This window comes from Tympanuchus pallidicinctus, unplaced genomic scaffold, assembly GCF_026119805.1.
Source record: "Tympanuchus pallidicinctus isolate F22 unplaced genomic scaffold, pur_lepc_1.0 scaffold70, whole genome shotgun sequence".
NCBI classification, from domain to species: Eukaryota; Metazoa; Chordata; class Aves; order Galliformes; family Phasianidae; genus Tympanuchus; species Tympanuchus pallidicinctus.
In genome coordinates, this window is record NW_026294792.1 from 175,735 (window position 1) to 189,528 (window position 13,794).

At 59.0% G+C, this 13,794-nt stretch overlaps 1 protein-coding gene and 1 long non-coding RNA gene across 2 annotated transcripts; one reads left to right on the forward strand and one right to left on the reverse strand.

The window, feature by feature from the left end:
• Window positions 1-7,196: 7,196 nt before the first annotated feature.
• LOC128072897 (uncharacterized) lies at window positions 7,197-12,855 on the reverse strand. Its single transcript, XM_052667124.1, is given in 9 exon segments — window positions 7,197-7,520; window positions 7,522-7,906; window positions 8,333-8,444; window positions 8,958-9,082; window positions 9,566-9,651; window positions 10,987-11,243; window positions 11,434-11,587; window positions 12,010-12,071; window positions 12,735-12,855. Coding segments are annotated over 9 exon segments (1,626 nt in total).
• On the forward strand, window positions 10,367-10,984 carry LOC128072891 (uncharacterized). Its single transcript, XR_008202496.1, has 3 exons — window positions 10,367-10,509; window positions 10,618-10,657; window positions 10,837-10,984. It is a non-coding gene; the product is annotated as an uncharacterized LOC128072891 (long non-coding RNA).
• Window positions 12,856-13,794: the final 939 nt, after the last annotated feature.

Genomic DNA, 13,794 nt, shown 5'->3' on the forward strand with positions numbered 1-13,794 from the left:
GTGAGGCTTGTTGAAGGGCTGCCCCCCTTTTTGGCCTTGATGTGAGGCTTCTGAAGGGCTGCCCCCCTTTTTGGCCTTGATGTGAGGCTTGCTGAAGGGCTGCCCCCCTTTTGGCCTTGATGTGAGGCTTGCTGAAGGTCTGCCCCCCTTTTGGCCTTGATGTGAGGCTTCCTCAAGGGCTGCACCCCTTTTGGCCTTGATGTGAGCCTTGCTGAAGGTCTGCTGCCCTTTTGGCCTTGATGTGAGGCTTGTTGAAGGGCTGCCGCCATTTTGGCCTTGATGTGAGGCTTGCTGAAGGGCTGCCCCCCTTTTGGCCTTGATGTGAGGCTTAATGAAAGGCTGCTGCCATTTTGGCCTTAATGTGAGGCTTGCTGAAGGGCTGCCCCAATTTTGGCCTTGATGTGAGTCTTGCTGAAATGCTGCCGCCATTTTGGCCTTGATGTGAGGCTTGCTGAAGGGCTGCGCCCCTTTTGGCCTTGATGTGAAGCTTGCTGAAGGGCTGCCGCCATTTTGGCCTTGATGTGAAGCTTGCTGAAGGGCTGCCCCCCTTTTGACCTTGATGTGAGGCTTGCTGAAGGGCTGCCGCCATTTTGGCCTCGATGTGAGGCTTGCTGAAGGGCTGCTGCCCTTTTGGCCTTGATGTGAGGCTTGCTGAAGGGCTGCCCCCCTTTTGGCCTTGGTGTGAGGCTTGCTGAAGGGCTGCCCCCCTTATGGCCTTGATGTGAGGCTTGCTGAAGGTCTGCCCCCCTTTTGGCTTTGATGTGAGGCTTGCTGAAGGGCTGCCGCCATTTTGGCCTTGATGTGAGGCTTGTTGAAGGGCTGCCGCCATTTTGGCCTTGATGTGAGGCTTGCTGAAGGGCTGCCCCCCTTTTTGGCCTTGATGTGAGGCTTGCTGAAGGGCTGCCCCCCTTTTGGCCTTGATGTGAGGCTTGCTGAAGGGCTGCCCCCCTTATGGCCTTGATGTGAGGCTTGCTGAAGGTCTGCCCCCCTTTTGGCTTTGATGTGAGGCTTGCTGAAGGGCTGCCGCCATTTTGGCCTTGATGTGAGGCTTGTTGAAGGGCTGCCGCCATTTTGCCCTTGATGTGAGGCTTGCTGAAGGGCTGCCCCCCTTTTGGCCTTGATGTGAGGCTTGCAAAAGGGCTGCCCCCCTTTTGGCCTTGATGTGAGGCTTGCTGAAGGGCTGCCCCCCTTTTGGCCTTGATGTGAGGCTTGCTGAAGGGCTGCCCCCCTTTTGGCCTTGATGTGAGGCTTGCTGAAGGGCTGCCCCCCTTTTGGCCTTGATGTGAGGCTTAATGAAAGGCTGCTGCCATTTTGGCCTTGATGTGAGTCTTGCTGAAATGCTGCCGCCATTTTGGCCTTGATGTGAGGCTTGCTGAAGGGCTGCCCCCCTTTTGGCCTTGATGTGAAGCTTGCTGAAGGGCTGCCGCCATTTTGGCCTCGATGTGAGGCTTGCTGAAGGGCTGCCCCCCTTTTGACCTTGATGTGAGGCTTGTTGAAGGGCTGCCCCCCTTTTGGCCTTGATGTGAAGCTTGTTGAAGGGCTGCCGCCATTTTGGCCTCGATGTGAAGCTTGCTGAAGGGCTGCCCCCCTTTTGGCCTTGATGTGAAGCTTGCTGAAGGACTGCCGCCATTTTGGCCTTGATGTGAGGCTTGCTGAAGGGCTGCCCCCCTTTTGGCCTTGATGTGAAGCTTGCTGAAGGGCTGCCGCCATTTTGGCTTCGATGTGAGGCTTGCTGAAGGGCTGCTGCCCTTTTGGCCTTGATGTGAGGCTTACTGAAAGGCTGCCGCCATTTTGGCCTTGATGTGAGGCTTACTCAAGGGCTGCCCCCCTTTTGGCCTTGATGTGAGGCTTGCTGAAGGGCTGCCCCCCTTTTGGCCTTGATGTGAGGATTGCTGAAGGGCTGCCCCCCTTTTGGCCTTGATGTGAGGATTTTCTGTAGGGCTGCCCCCCTTTTGGCCTCGATGTGAGGCTTGCTGAAGGGCTGCCCCCTTTTTGGCCTTGATGTGAGGCTTCCTCAAGGGCTGCCCCCCTTTTTGCCTTGATGTGAGGCTTAATGAAAGGCTGCCGCCATTTTGGCCTTGATGTGAGGCTTTCTGAAGGGCTGCCCCACTTTTGGCCTTGATGTGAGGCTTGCTGAAGGGCTGCTGCCCTTTTCGCCTTGATGTGAGGCTTGCTGAAGGGCTGCCCCCCTTTTGGCCTTGATGTGAGGCTTGCTGAAGGGCTGCCCCCCTTTTGGCCTTGATGTGAAGCTTGCTGAAGGGCTGCCCCCCTTTTGGCCTTGATGTGAGGCTTGTTGAAGGGCTGCCGCCATTTTGGCCTCGATGTGAGGCTTGCTGAAGGGCTGCCCCCCTTTTGGCTTTGATGTGAGGCTTGCTGAAGGGATGCCGCCATTTTGGCCTTGATGTGAGGCTTGTTGAAGGGCTGCCGCCATTTTGGCCTTGATGTGAGGCTTGCTGAAGGGCTGCCGCCATTTTGGCCTTGATGTGAGGCTTGTTGAAGGGCTGCCGCCATTTTGGCCTTGATGTGAGGCTTGCTGAAGGGCTGCCCCCCTTTTGGCCTTGATGTGAGGCTTGCTGAAGGGCTGCCCCCCTTTTGGCCTTGATGTGAGGCTTGCTGAAGGGCTGCCCCCCTTTTGGCCTTGATGTGAGGCTTGCTGAAGGGCTGCCCCCCTTTTGGCCTTGATGTGAAGCTTGCTGAAGGGCTGCCGCCATTTTGGCCTCTATGTGAGGCTTGCTGAAGGGCTGCTGCCATTTTGGCCTTGATGTGAGGCTTGCTGAAGGGCTGCTGCCCTTTTGTCCTTGATGTGAGGCTTACTGAAAGGCTGCCGCCATTTTGGCCTTGATGTGAGGCTTGCTGAAGGGCTGCCCCCCTTTTGGCCTTTATGTGAGGCTTGTTGAAGGGATGCTGCCATTTTGGCCTTGATGTGAGGCTTGCTGAAGGGCTGCCCCCCTTTTTGGCCTTGATGTGAGGCTTGCTGAAGGGCTGCCCCCCTTATGGCCTTGATGTGAGGCTTGCTGAAGGGCTGCCCGCCTTTTGGCTTTGATGTGAGGCTTGCTGAAGGGCTGCCGCCATTTTGCCCTTGATGTGAGGCTTGTTGAAGGGCTGCTGCCATTTTGCCCTTGATGTGAGGCTTGCTGAAGGGCTGCCCCCCTTTTGGCCTTGATGTGAGGCTTGTTGAAGGGCTGCCGCCATTTTGCCCTTGATGTGAGGCTTGCAAAAGGGCTGCCCCCCTTTTTGGCCTTGATGTGAGGCTTGCTGAAGGGCTGCCCCCCTTTTGGCCGTGATGTGAGGCTTGCTGAAGGGCTGCCCCCCTTTTGGCCTTGATGTGAGGCTTGCTGAAGGGCTGCCCCCCTTTTGGCCTTGATGTGAGGCTTGCTGAAGGGCTGCCCCCCTTTTGGCCTTGATGTGAGGCTTGCTGAAGGGCTGCCCCCCTTTTGGCCTTGATGTGAGGCTTGCTGAAGGGCTGCCCGTCTTTTGGCCTTGATGTGAGGCTTGCTGAACGGATGCCCCCCTTTTGGCCTTGATGTGAGGCTTGCTGAATGGCTGCCCCCCTTTTGGCCTTGATGTGAGGCTTGCTGAAGGGCTGCCCCAATTTTGGCCTTGATGTGAGGCTTGCTGAAGTGATGCCACCATTTTGGCCTTGATGTGAGTCTTGCTGAAGGGCTGCCCCCCTTTTGGCCTTGATGTGAGGCTTGCTGAAGGGCTGCCCCCCTTTTGGCCTTGATGTGAGGCTTGCTGAAGGTCTGCTGCCCTTTTGGCCTCGATGTGAGGCTTGCTGAAGGCCTGCCCCCATTTTTGGCCTTGATGTGAGGCTTCCTCAAGGGCTGCCCCCCTTTTGGCCTTGATGTGAGGCTTGTTGAAGGGCTGCCCCCATTTTGTCCTTGATGTGAGGCTTGCTGAAGGGCTGCCCCCCTTTTGGCCATGATGTGAGGCTTTCCGAAGGCCTGCCCCCATTTTGGCCTTGATGTGCGGCTTGATGAAGGGCTGCCCCCCTTTTGGCATTGATGTGAGGCTTTCCGAAGGCCTGCCCCCATTTTGGCCTTGATGTGAGGCTTGCTGTAGGGCTGCCCCCCTTTTGGCCTTGATGTGAGGCTTGCTGAAGGGCTGCCCCCCTTTTGGCCTTGATGTGAGGCTTATTGCTGAAGGGCTGCCCCCCTTTTGGCCTTTATGTAAGGCTTCCTGAACAGTGCCCTACAGCGTCCTATAGAGACACACAGTGCCCCATACCGCCCTATGGAAACACACAGTGCCCCTTAGTGCTCTACAGAGACACACAGTGCTTCATAGTCCCCTATAGACACAGTGTGCCCCACAGCGCCCTATAGAGACCCACGGAGAGCAGCTCAAGACTCCTGGGACAGACGGGCCTTGTATGCAATACATCATTCCTTAAGCAGCTCTTTGTGGATGATGGTCAGTACAGAGATCCAAAGGCGTTCTCTCCACAGAACACGTTCTGCTCTTGGTCACGGAACGAAGAAGCTGTAACTGATGCTTGCCAGTTTCACATGGCAGTCCTTCCCTTTCAGCAGGGGCCTCATGTTCCCTGTTTGACCCTTTCAGGCCAGCCAGCTCTGTGTTGCTTCACCTTCTTCCTCACCTGAGCAAGGCCTTTGACATGGTCCCCCAGCACATCCTCATCTCCAAGTGGGAGGGAGGTGCATTTGATGGGTGCACGACCCGATGGATGAGCGATTGGTTGCAAGGCCGCAGGCAGAGGGTGGTGGTCAATGGCTCTGTGTCCAGGTGGAGGCCGGTACCAAGGGGTGTCCCCCAAGGGTCTGTCTGGGGGCCGGTGCTCGTTAACATCTTTATTAATGACATCGGTGAGGGAATTGAGTGCACCCTCAGCAAGTTTGCTGACGACACCAAGCTGAGTGGTGCGGTTGATACGGTGGAAGGAAGGGATGCCATTCAGAGGGACCTCGACAGGCTGGAGGGCTGGGCTCGGGTGAACCTGATGAGGTTCAACATGGCAAAGTGCAAGGTTTTGCATTGGGGCCGGAAGAACCCCAGGCACCCGTACAGGCTGGGAGGAGTGGGCCTGGGGGTCCTGATGGACGAGAGACTGAACACGAGGCAGCAGTGCGCTCTGGCAGCTCGAAAGGCAAATGGGATCCTGGCCTCCATCAGGAGAGGGGTGGTCAGCAGGGACAGGGAGGTGATCGTCCCTCTCTACTTGGCTCTTGTGAGGCCCCATCTGGAGTCCTGTGTCCAGGTGTGGAGCCCTCAGGACAAGAAAGACAGAGAGATGTTGGAAAGGGTCCAGAGGAGGGCGACTGAGATGAGCAGGGGGCTGGAGCAGCTCCCCTATGAGGACAGGCTGAGGGAGTTGGGCTCGTTCAGCCTGGAGAAGAGAAGCTGCGGGCTGAGCTCAGTGCAGCCTATCGATAGCTGAAGGGAACCTACAGCCAGGAGGGGAGGCAACTCTTGCAAAGGGCTGACAGCAGCAGGACGAGGGGAAATGGATCCAAGCTGAGGGAGGGAAGATTTCAGTTGGATGTGAGGGGGAAGCTCTTCCCAAGGAGAGCGGTTAGGGCCTGGAACGGGCTGCCCAGGGAGGTTGTGGATGCCCCGTCCTTGGCCGTGTTCAAGGCCAGCTTGGACGGGGTCCTGGGCAACCTGATGTGACTGTGTGTGTTTGGTGGCCCTGCTGGGCAGGGGGTTGGAACTGCGTGATCCTTGAGCTCCCTTCAACCCGGCTGATTCTGTGATCTGTGATTCTGTGATTCTGTGATCAGGGCACTGTGTGTCTATAGGGCGCTATGGGGCACTGTGTGTCTCTATAGGGCGCTATGGGGCACTGAGTGTCTCTGTAGGGCACTATGGGTCACTGTGTGTCTCTATAGGGCACTATGGGGCACTGTGTGTCTCTATAGGACACTTTAGGGCACTGTGTGTCTCTATAGGGTACTATGGGGCACTGTGTGTCTATAGGCCGTTGTGGGGCACTGTGTGTCTCTATAGGGCACTATGGGGCACTGTGTGTCTCTGTAGGGCACTATGGGTCCCAACGTGTCTCTATGGCTCTCAATGTGCCTCTATGGGTCCCAAAGGGCCTCAATGTGTCTCTATGGCTCTCAATGTGCCTCTATGGGTCCCAAAGGGCCTCAATGTGTCTCTATGGTCCTCAGTGAGTCTCTATGTATCTCAACGTGTTTCTATGGGCCCCAACAGGTCTCTATGGGTCTCAATGTGTCTCTATGGATCCCAATGTGTCTCCATGGGTCTCAATGTGTCTCTATGGACCCCAACGTTTCTCTATGGGTCTCAGTGTGTCTCCATGGGTCCCAATGTGTCTCTATGGGTCCCAATGTGTCTCTATGGCTCTCAACGTGACTCTATGGGTCCCAACGTGTCTCTATGGGTCCCAACGTGTCTCCAATGGGTCCCAATGTGTCTCTCTGGGTCCCAATGTGTCTCTGTGGGTCCCAGCAGGAGCTCCTGACCTGCACATCAGGGGTAGAAGGAGCTCCGCGCCGTTTGGCCTCGCCGAGGGATTCGCAAGACCCAGCGCACAGCGTCTGAAGCAGAACCCTGAGCCCAAACTGCAAGAGGTTGCAAAGGCGACAGCGGGCACGGCTTGTGGTCAGCCCAAAAGGCCAAGAACTCAGCATGGGGCAGAAGAGACGCCTGGGCACCAAGGGAAGCGTGGTGCGACGCTCTGATGCCCTCTCAGCGTTCTTTCTCCCTGCCCCGGCATCCAAAGAGGCGGCGTCAAAAGGCGCAAGGACTCCGTCACAGCCATCGTGGGGATGTTTCAAGGTAGGCCCCCGGTAAGGCTTTATTGATGGTTCTGCCCCTCTCCATTGCACTCGACATCTCCTCGCTTGGCCTGGAGAAGGGAAGGCTGCGCGGTGCCCTCGTGGCAGCCTTCCGTACGTCAAGGGAGCCTACGAATAGGAGGGGAGTCGGCTGTGATGGTGCGGCCGACGTCAGGCCAAGCGGACGTGGTGTGCAGTTGAAGATGGGATGTCAGGTTGGGTTGTTGTTTGCAGAGAGAGCGGGGAGATGCTCTCTGGGAACCGGATGCCCGCAGAGGTTGTTGGACGCCCCGTCCCTGGAGGTGTTGGAGGCCAGGTTGGACGGGGCCCTGGGCAGCCTGCTGTCGTATGAGATGCCGCGCAGGTGGGATTGCAGCGTCCGTTTGGCAGCCTCCAGTCGACGTCTGTCTGTCTGGGCAGCCCATGCCCGCATCAGCACGGCTGGGCCGAGCCCTTCCTGCAGGTGTTGGGAGGCCGACGCTTGGCACTCAGCTCTGCAGGAAGATCTTCTGGCAGCTGGCGTCTGCCCCAAGGCGGCCCGATGCGGCGAGGCCTCGGCCGTGTGCACGTTGGGCAGCACGCCGTGCCCAGGGCCTTTTTCTGCCCCCTGTTCTTCCTGCAGGGCGGGCTTTGGTCTCGGCAGGCCAACGGCTTGGGAGACCGCGTTTCTTCTTGCCTGGGTGGCAGCGATGCGGCTGTGCTGGGGGCAGACTGCTCAGGCAGGCTGGCCTCAGCACGAGGTCTCGCTGCCGCCGTCCTGCTGAGGTTCTTGCTGCGCAGCCCTCTTCTGAGCCCTCATCCTCATGACTTGGATGGAGTCGCGTGCCACCAGTGGGAACCTGGGATGTCTGCCTGGAGGCTGCGAGGACAGGCTGGACTCAGCTCTGGACGAAGATCTTGGGAACGCTGGCGTCTGCCCAAAGGTGACCCGACGGGGTGAGGCCTCGGCTGCCTGCAATGTGGGCAGCACGCCGTGCCCACGGACGTTTTCTGCCCCCACTTGTGCCTCAGAGAAGCTCACGTGTTTCGCCTGCGGTGCCGGGCCCAGCTCTCGTTGGCTTGGAGCTTCTGCGTCCCCCTGCAGCTGGCAGGGCAGCGGCTGCTTTGGGGCCTCAGGCACCTGGCGGATGGCTGGCAGCAGTCTGCAAGGACAGAGCAGGAGGGGTCCGCGTGAGGGGCCGGTGGCTTCGGGGCTGCAAGCCTGAGCCGGGAGCCTGGGCTGCGTCGCGGTCGGTTCGGGTGAAGGGGAAATGGTTGCAAAGGGCACGAGGTTGGGACGTAAGGAAGGAGCCTGTGGACAGCAGGGTGGCGAGGCAGCGGAGCATCTCGCCCGGAGAGCCGGTGGCTGCCTGGACGGGCATTGGAGGTGGGGCTGGAGCAGGGCTGTGCCCAAACTCCCTGCCCGCAGCCTGCTCACCGGCTGCCCCTGAGACGCGCAGAGCGGCAGCCCTGTGAGCTGGGGGTCCCCGTGGCAGCGCTGTTGGGCGGCCACAAACAGGGACCCTTTGGGATTAGGGAATGGGCTTCGGTCGGGTCGCCCCCGTGCGCACGGCAGCCCGCAGCCTCACCTGGACGTCGAGCTCCTCTGGAGCAGCAAGCTCCTGATCCTTCTGAAGTGTCCTCCGTCAATGCTGGAAGTGCTCAAGCGTTTGATGATGGTGGGACGGCCAGCAAACCTCACTGCAGCGGGGAAGGCAGAGGAGATTCAGCGTCAGCCCTTTGGCTCGCTCCCCAGGGGCGCTCAGGCCCCTTCCCACAGCAGCCCAGAGGGCCGCTCCGCTCCCCCCGCTGCTCCCATCCGCGCCGCCCTCCCTGACGGCAGCCCTGGCCCCGCTCCTCCTCTCTGCAGCTCAGCTCTGTGCTGGGAGCGCATTCGTGGCGTCGGCTTTGGGAAAGAGGAGCTGGGTGGCGACGGTGAGGCGGCGGGGGGATTTTGGGGGGACCGCGTCCTTCCTTCCGTCGGGGGAGGGCAGGGCCTAAGATCCGCACGTCCTCCTGCCATCGCCAGGGATGGGGGCACGTCACAGCCGGCGCCTTGGCTTTGGGCAGGCCAGCAGTTCCTCATGGGAAGGGGCCGTGCTGAGCTGGCGTGAAGCTTTGACGCCAGTCGGAGCCCTGGGCTGGTGCTCAGCAGGGGATTTCCTACCTCCGGTTGGCCGCCCGTGCCCTGGAGAGGAGCTGAAGCTGCTTTACCTGTCTTGCCCTGGTCCAGAGGTGGCAAAGCGGCTTCTTTCTTTGCCGTCTCCCGACCACAGAGGCTTCCCGAGGACTTGCGGCGTATTGCGGGCGGTGGTTTGGGCACAAACTCCATTTGAAAGCTGCACGAGAGGAGAAGGCAGCGAGCGGTGTGACGCAGCCAGCACTGCTTGCTGCTCTCTGGCCGTCTGCTGCCAGGCACGTCTTCGTGCCGCATGAAGCACGCTCCTGGGCAAAGGCTGGAGCAGGGGCAGTCGGTTCGGGTGGAAGGGAAACCGGTTTCCAAGGGCAGGAGATGGAGGTGGGATGTGAGGAAGAGGTTTGGGACAGGAGGGTGGCGAGGCACCGGAGCATCTTGCCCGGAGAGCTGGTGGTGCCTGGACGGGCATTGGAGGTGGGGCTGGAGCAGGCTCAGAGCGACCTCCTGTGGGGGTCGGTGTCCCTGTTCCCCGCAGGGCAGTGGGACGAGGTGCTCTTTCAGGGCTCCTTGCAGCTCCAATCCTGCTGTGGTTCTGTGACACACGGGCAGCACAGACACGGACACACGGAACAAGCGCTGCGCAACGAGAGCTGAGCAGCCGCGCCGCAGCCACCAACAGACTCACGTGGGAAAGACGACGAGGCAGCCGGAGAGCAGCAGGGAAGCCAGCGGTGCCCCGCGGGACACCACCATGTCCAGCAGCCAGGGGGCCTGGGGGGACAGAAGGGGAGGCTGTGCGAGTCTGTGGCTCTCAGCGTGTCTCTATGGGTCCCTATGGGTCTCTATGGGTCTCTATGTGTCTCTATGGGTCTCAGCGTGTTTCTATGGGTCCCAACATGTCTCTATGGGTCTGAACGTGTGTCTATGGGTCCCAAAGAGTCTCTATGGGTCCCAACGTGTCTCTATGGGTCCCAACGTGTCTCTATGGTCACAATGTGTCTCTATGGTCACAATGTGTCTCTGCGGCTGTCAATGTGTCTCTATGGGTCCCAACCTGTCTCTATGGTCACAATGTGTCTCTGCGGCTGTCAATGTGTCTCTATGGGTCCCAACCTGTCTCTATGGTCACAATGTGTCTCTATGGGTCCCAATGGGTCTCCATGGGTCCCAATGGGTCTCTATGGGTCCCAACGTGTCTCTATGGGTCTCAGCATGTCTCTATGGGTCCCAGTGTGTCTCAATGTGTCTCTATGGGTCCCAACGTGTCTATGTGGGTCTCAACGTGTCTCTATGTGTCCCAATGGTTCTCTATTGCTCTCATGATGTCTCTATGGGTCCCATTGTGTCTCAGTTTGTCTCTATGGTACTCAAGGTGTCTCTATGGGTCCCAACGTGTCTCTATGGTCACAATGTGTCTCTATGGTCACAATGTGTCTCTGTGGCTCTCAATGTGTCTCTATGGGTTCCAACTTGTCTCTATGGTCACAATGTGTCTCTATGGGTCCCAATGGGTCTCCATGGGTCCCAATGTGTCTCTATGGGTCCCAATGGGTCTCCATGGGTCCCAATGGGTCTCTATGGGTCCCAATGGGTCTCCATGGGTCCCAATGGGTCTCTATGGGTCCCAACGTGTCTCTATGGGTCTCAGCATGTCTCTATGGGTCCCAACGTGTCTCTGTGGGTCTCATGATGTCTCTATGGGTCCCATTGTCTCAGTTTGTCTCTATGGTACTCAAGGTGTCTCTATGGGTCTCAACGTGTCTCTATGGGTCCCAATGTGCCTCGATGAGTCCCAGTGGGCCTCAATGTATCTCTATGGGGCTCAATGTGTCTCTATGTGTCCCAATCTGTCTCTAAGGTCCCAATGTGTCTTTCTGGGTCTCAACATGTCTCTATGGATCTCAAAGTGTCTCTATGGGTCCCAATGTGTCTCAGTTTGTCTCTATGGCACTCAAGGTGTCTCTATGGGTCCCAACGTGTCTCTATGGGTCTCAACGTGTCTCCACGTGTCTCTATGGGCCCGAGCAGCCGGCCGCGTTCTGATGTGTGCTTGGGCACGGCGAGGCTCACGGCAGTGCCAGGGCCACAGAGGAACCTACAGCTCACCTTGGAAGCAGCTCTTCTGAATGTCTCTTTTCCGGACAGCTGCTCGAGGAAGTCGAAGTAGTATTTCATGTGGAAGGTCAAGCCGTCAACCAGGAGCACGCCGATGTCTTTCAGGACCACGGCGACCTTCTCCCCGTTCTGCAGGCAGCCGGAGAGCAGGGACACGGTGCTCTGGATGCCGGTCCTGAGGGTCTTCCAGCTCAGAGAGGTGCCTGCGGCCGCCTTGCTGTATCTCAGAGGGTCCACCTTCCTGTGCCCTGCAAAATGCGAGAGACGGAGGTGACGATAGGGTTGATTTTCCAGCCGTGCTTCCCTAGAAGGGCTTGCGGTGGACGTCAGCCTGAGCGGCCCCAGGTTTGGACAGGGGAAGGTTTGCTGTTGAGAATGGAGCGGTGGCCCCGTTTGCCCTGCCCGTGATGGCAGCAGGAGTGGAATCCCCCCTCCTACCTGACAGGGAGTCCCTGCGGGCCTTGAGGTGGTGGGCGACCATCAGGTTTGTAGCCAGGGTGAACACGGGCCACTGCAGGGTCACTGTGCCGGTCTCAGTCCAGATGTCTTTGGAGACGGTGTCAAAGGTGCCAAAGGTGGGGATCCAGACCCCCTGCGAGTGGAAGAGAAAGGAAGGGCGCAAGGGTTACGGGACGGCCGGAGGAAGAGCCGGCGGGGCTCCGACGTGGGGACGCAGCTCGGGAGCCTCTGCCGCCGTTCAGAGGCACGAGCCAGGCATCAGGAATGGCTTTGGGAAGGGGCTGCACGGTCCTCTCCTTGCCCTCGCCCTCCCGGATGCAGCCCAGCAGGCTGCAGGGCAGAAGGAGCCCCATGGCATCCAGAGGCTCCCAGAGACCGGGATCAGCCCTGAGATCCGACAGGGCCCAGCACAAGCGACCGCGCATTTGCAGGAAGGCCGTGGGATGCCCAGGAGAGAAACGTGGGGGCAGCTTCCTGCTTTGTGCACAGGGGAAGAGGCTGAGGGAGTCCAGGCCGAGCTGGACGGCGAGAGGAGGAACCCGACGGCCAACACACCTTGTGCACCAGCAGCTGCTCCCGGATGTAGGCGGCCACCGCATCCCAGACGGCGACTCGCTCTGGAGGGCAAAGGAAAAGCAGGTTACAATCTGCATCAGCTCACACTGCATCAGCTCACACTGCATCAGCTCTCACTGCATCAGCTCACACTGCATCAGCTCACACTGCATCAGCTCTCACTCCATCAGCTCTCACTGCATCAGCTCACTCTGCATCAGCTCTCACTGCATCAGCTCTCACTGCATCAGCTCACTCTGCATCAGCTCTCACTGCATCAGCTCTCACTGCATCAGCTCACTCTGCATCAGCTCTCACTGCATCAGCTCTCACTGCATCAGCTCACACTGCATCAGCTCTCACTGCATCAGCTCACACTGCATCAGCTCACACTCCATCAGCTCTCACTGCATCAGCTCACACTGCATCAGCTCACACTGCATCAGCTCACACTGCATCAGCTCACTCTGCATCAGCTCTCACTGCATCAGCTCACACTGCATCAGCTCTCACTGCATCAGCTCACACTGCATCAGCTCACTCTGCATCAGCTCACACTGCATCAGCTCACTCTGCATCAGCTCATGCTTTGCATCTGTCGCTTCCCAGCACTGCTATGGCCGCCAGGCGACAGCAAGGCGGCGGATGCAAAGCATCTCCTCCGTGCCAGGGGTGGCTGCAGCAGCGCTCCTGTGCCGGCCGTGGACCCACTTGGTGTCCATTACCTTTGGTCTCGGTGTCTATGAGCCTGGAGGTGCGTCCCGCTGCGGGGCCGACCTCGCTCCTCCTGCTCCGCGTCGCGCCGGCGGCTCGCTCCATGTTGGCGCCAGCCATGCCGAAGCTCATCCTTCAGATGCGTCTGCTCTCTACCAGATGCTCCTTCAGGATGTGGGACCCACCGCCGCGTTCCGCCTTTTATACCCCTCCCGGGTGCCCGTGTCACAAACGGCGCCGCGGCGACACCATGATGACACGGCCGCTGCCATTGTGACCGCGCTGCTGCCCTGCCTGGGGGCGCTGGGCCCTGTTTCCTCCCCTTTCCTTGGCTCTCAATGCCATATTGTGCTGCCCCTGTTTCCTTTCCTTGGCTCTCAATGCCATATTGTGCTGCCCCTGTTTCCTTTCCTTGGCTCTCAATGCCCTATCACTCGTTTTCCTTTAGCAGCTGCTGCCTGTGCTGATCTTCACGCAGGCCATACGCAAACAAGCGCTGTTGCACAGTGCTCTGCCCGTACCCTTGATGACCCGCTGTCAGGAAGTCGCTCAGTTCTGCCCGCATTCCTTGTCACCACGCTCAATAAATGACCCGGCATCCATCCTCTGTGTCCGTGCTGTGACTCCATGGCTCCCGCCACCCTTTGCTTTGCTTGGGGCTCCCAGAGATTCGCTTTCCTGCCGGCCTTCCGAGCGGGATGAGCCGTTTCACACGGACGCTGCAGGCAGGCGCAGCTGAAGGAAGGCAAGGGGAACGCAGAGGGGACATGGGCTGAGCTGAGAAGCGGGACGATGGGTTGGGCGGCATCGGCTTTGGGAACAGAAGGTGGAAGCCAGGATGGGAGGGGGTGGAAGCTCACCAAGCCCAGCAGCCCTGCAGAGCCGGTTCCCAGCAGCAGGTTGCCAGCTCTCGCTTGTGTCTGTATGTGGACAGGCTGAGGGCTGGGCAGCGAGAAACACGAGGAGGTTCGACAACAGCCAGTGGACCTGAGCCAGGGCTGGATGGGTCTCTGTGGGTCCCAGGGGGTCTCTATGGGTCCCAGTGAATCTCTATGGGTCCCAGTGGGTCTC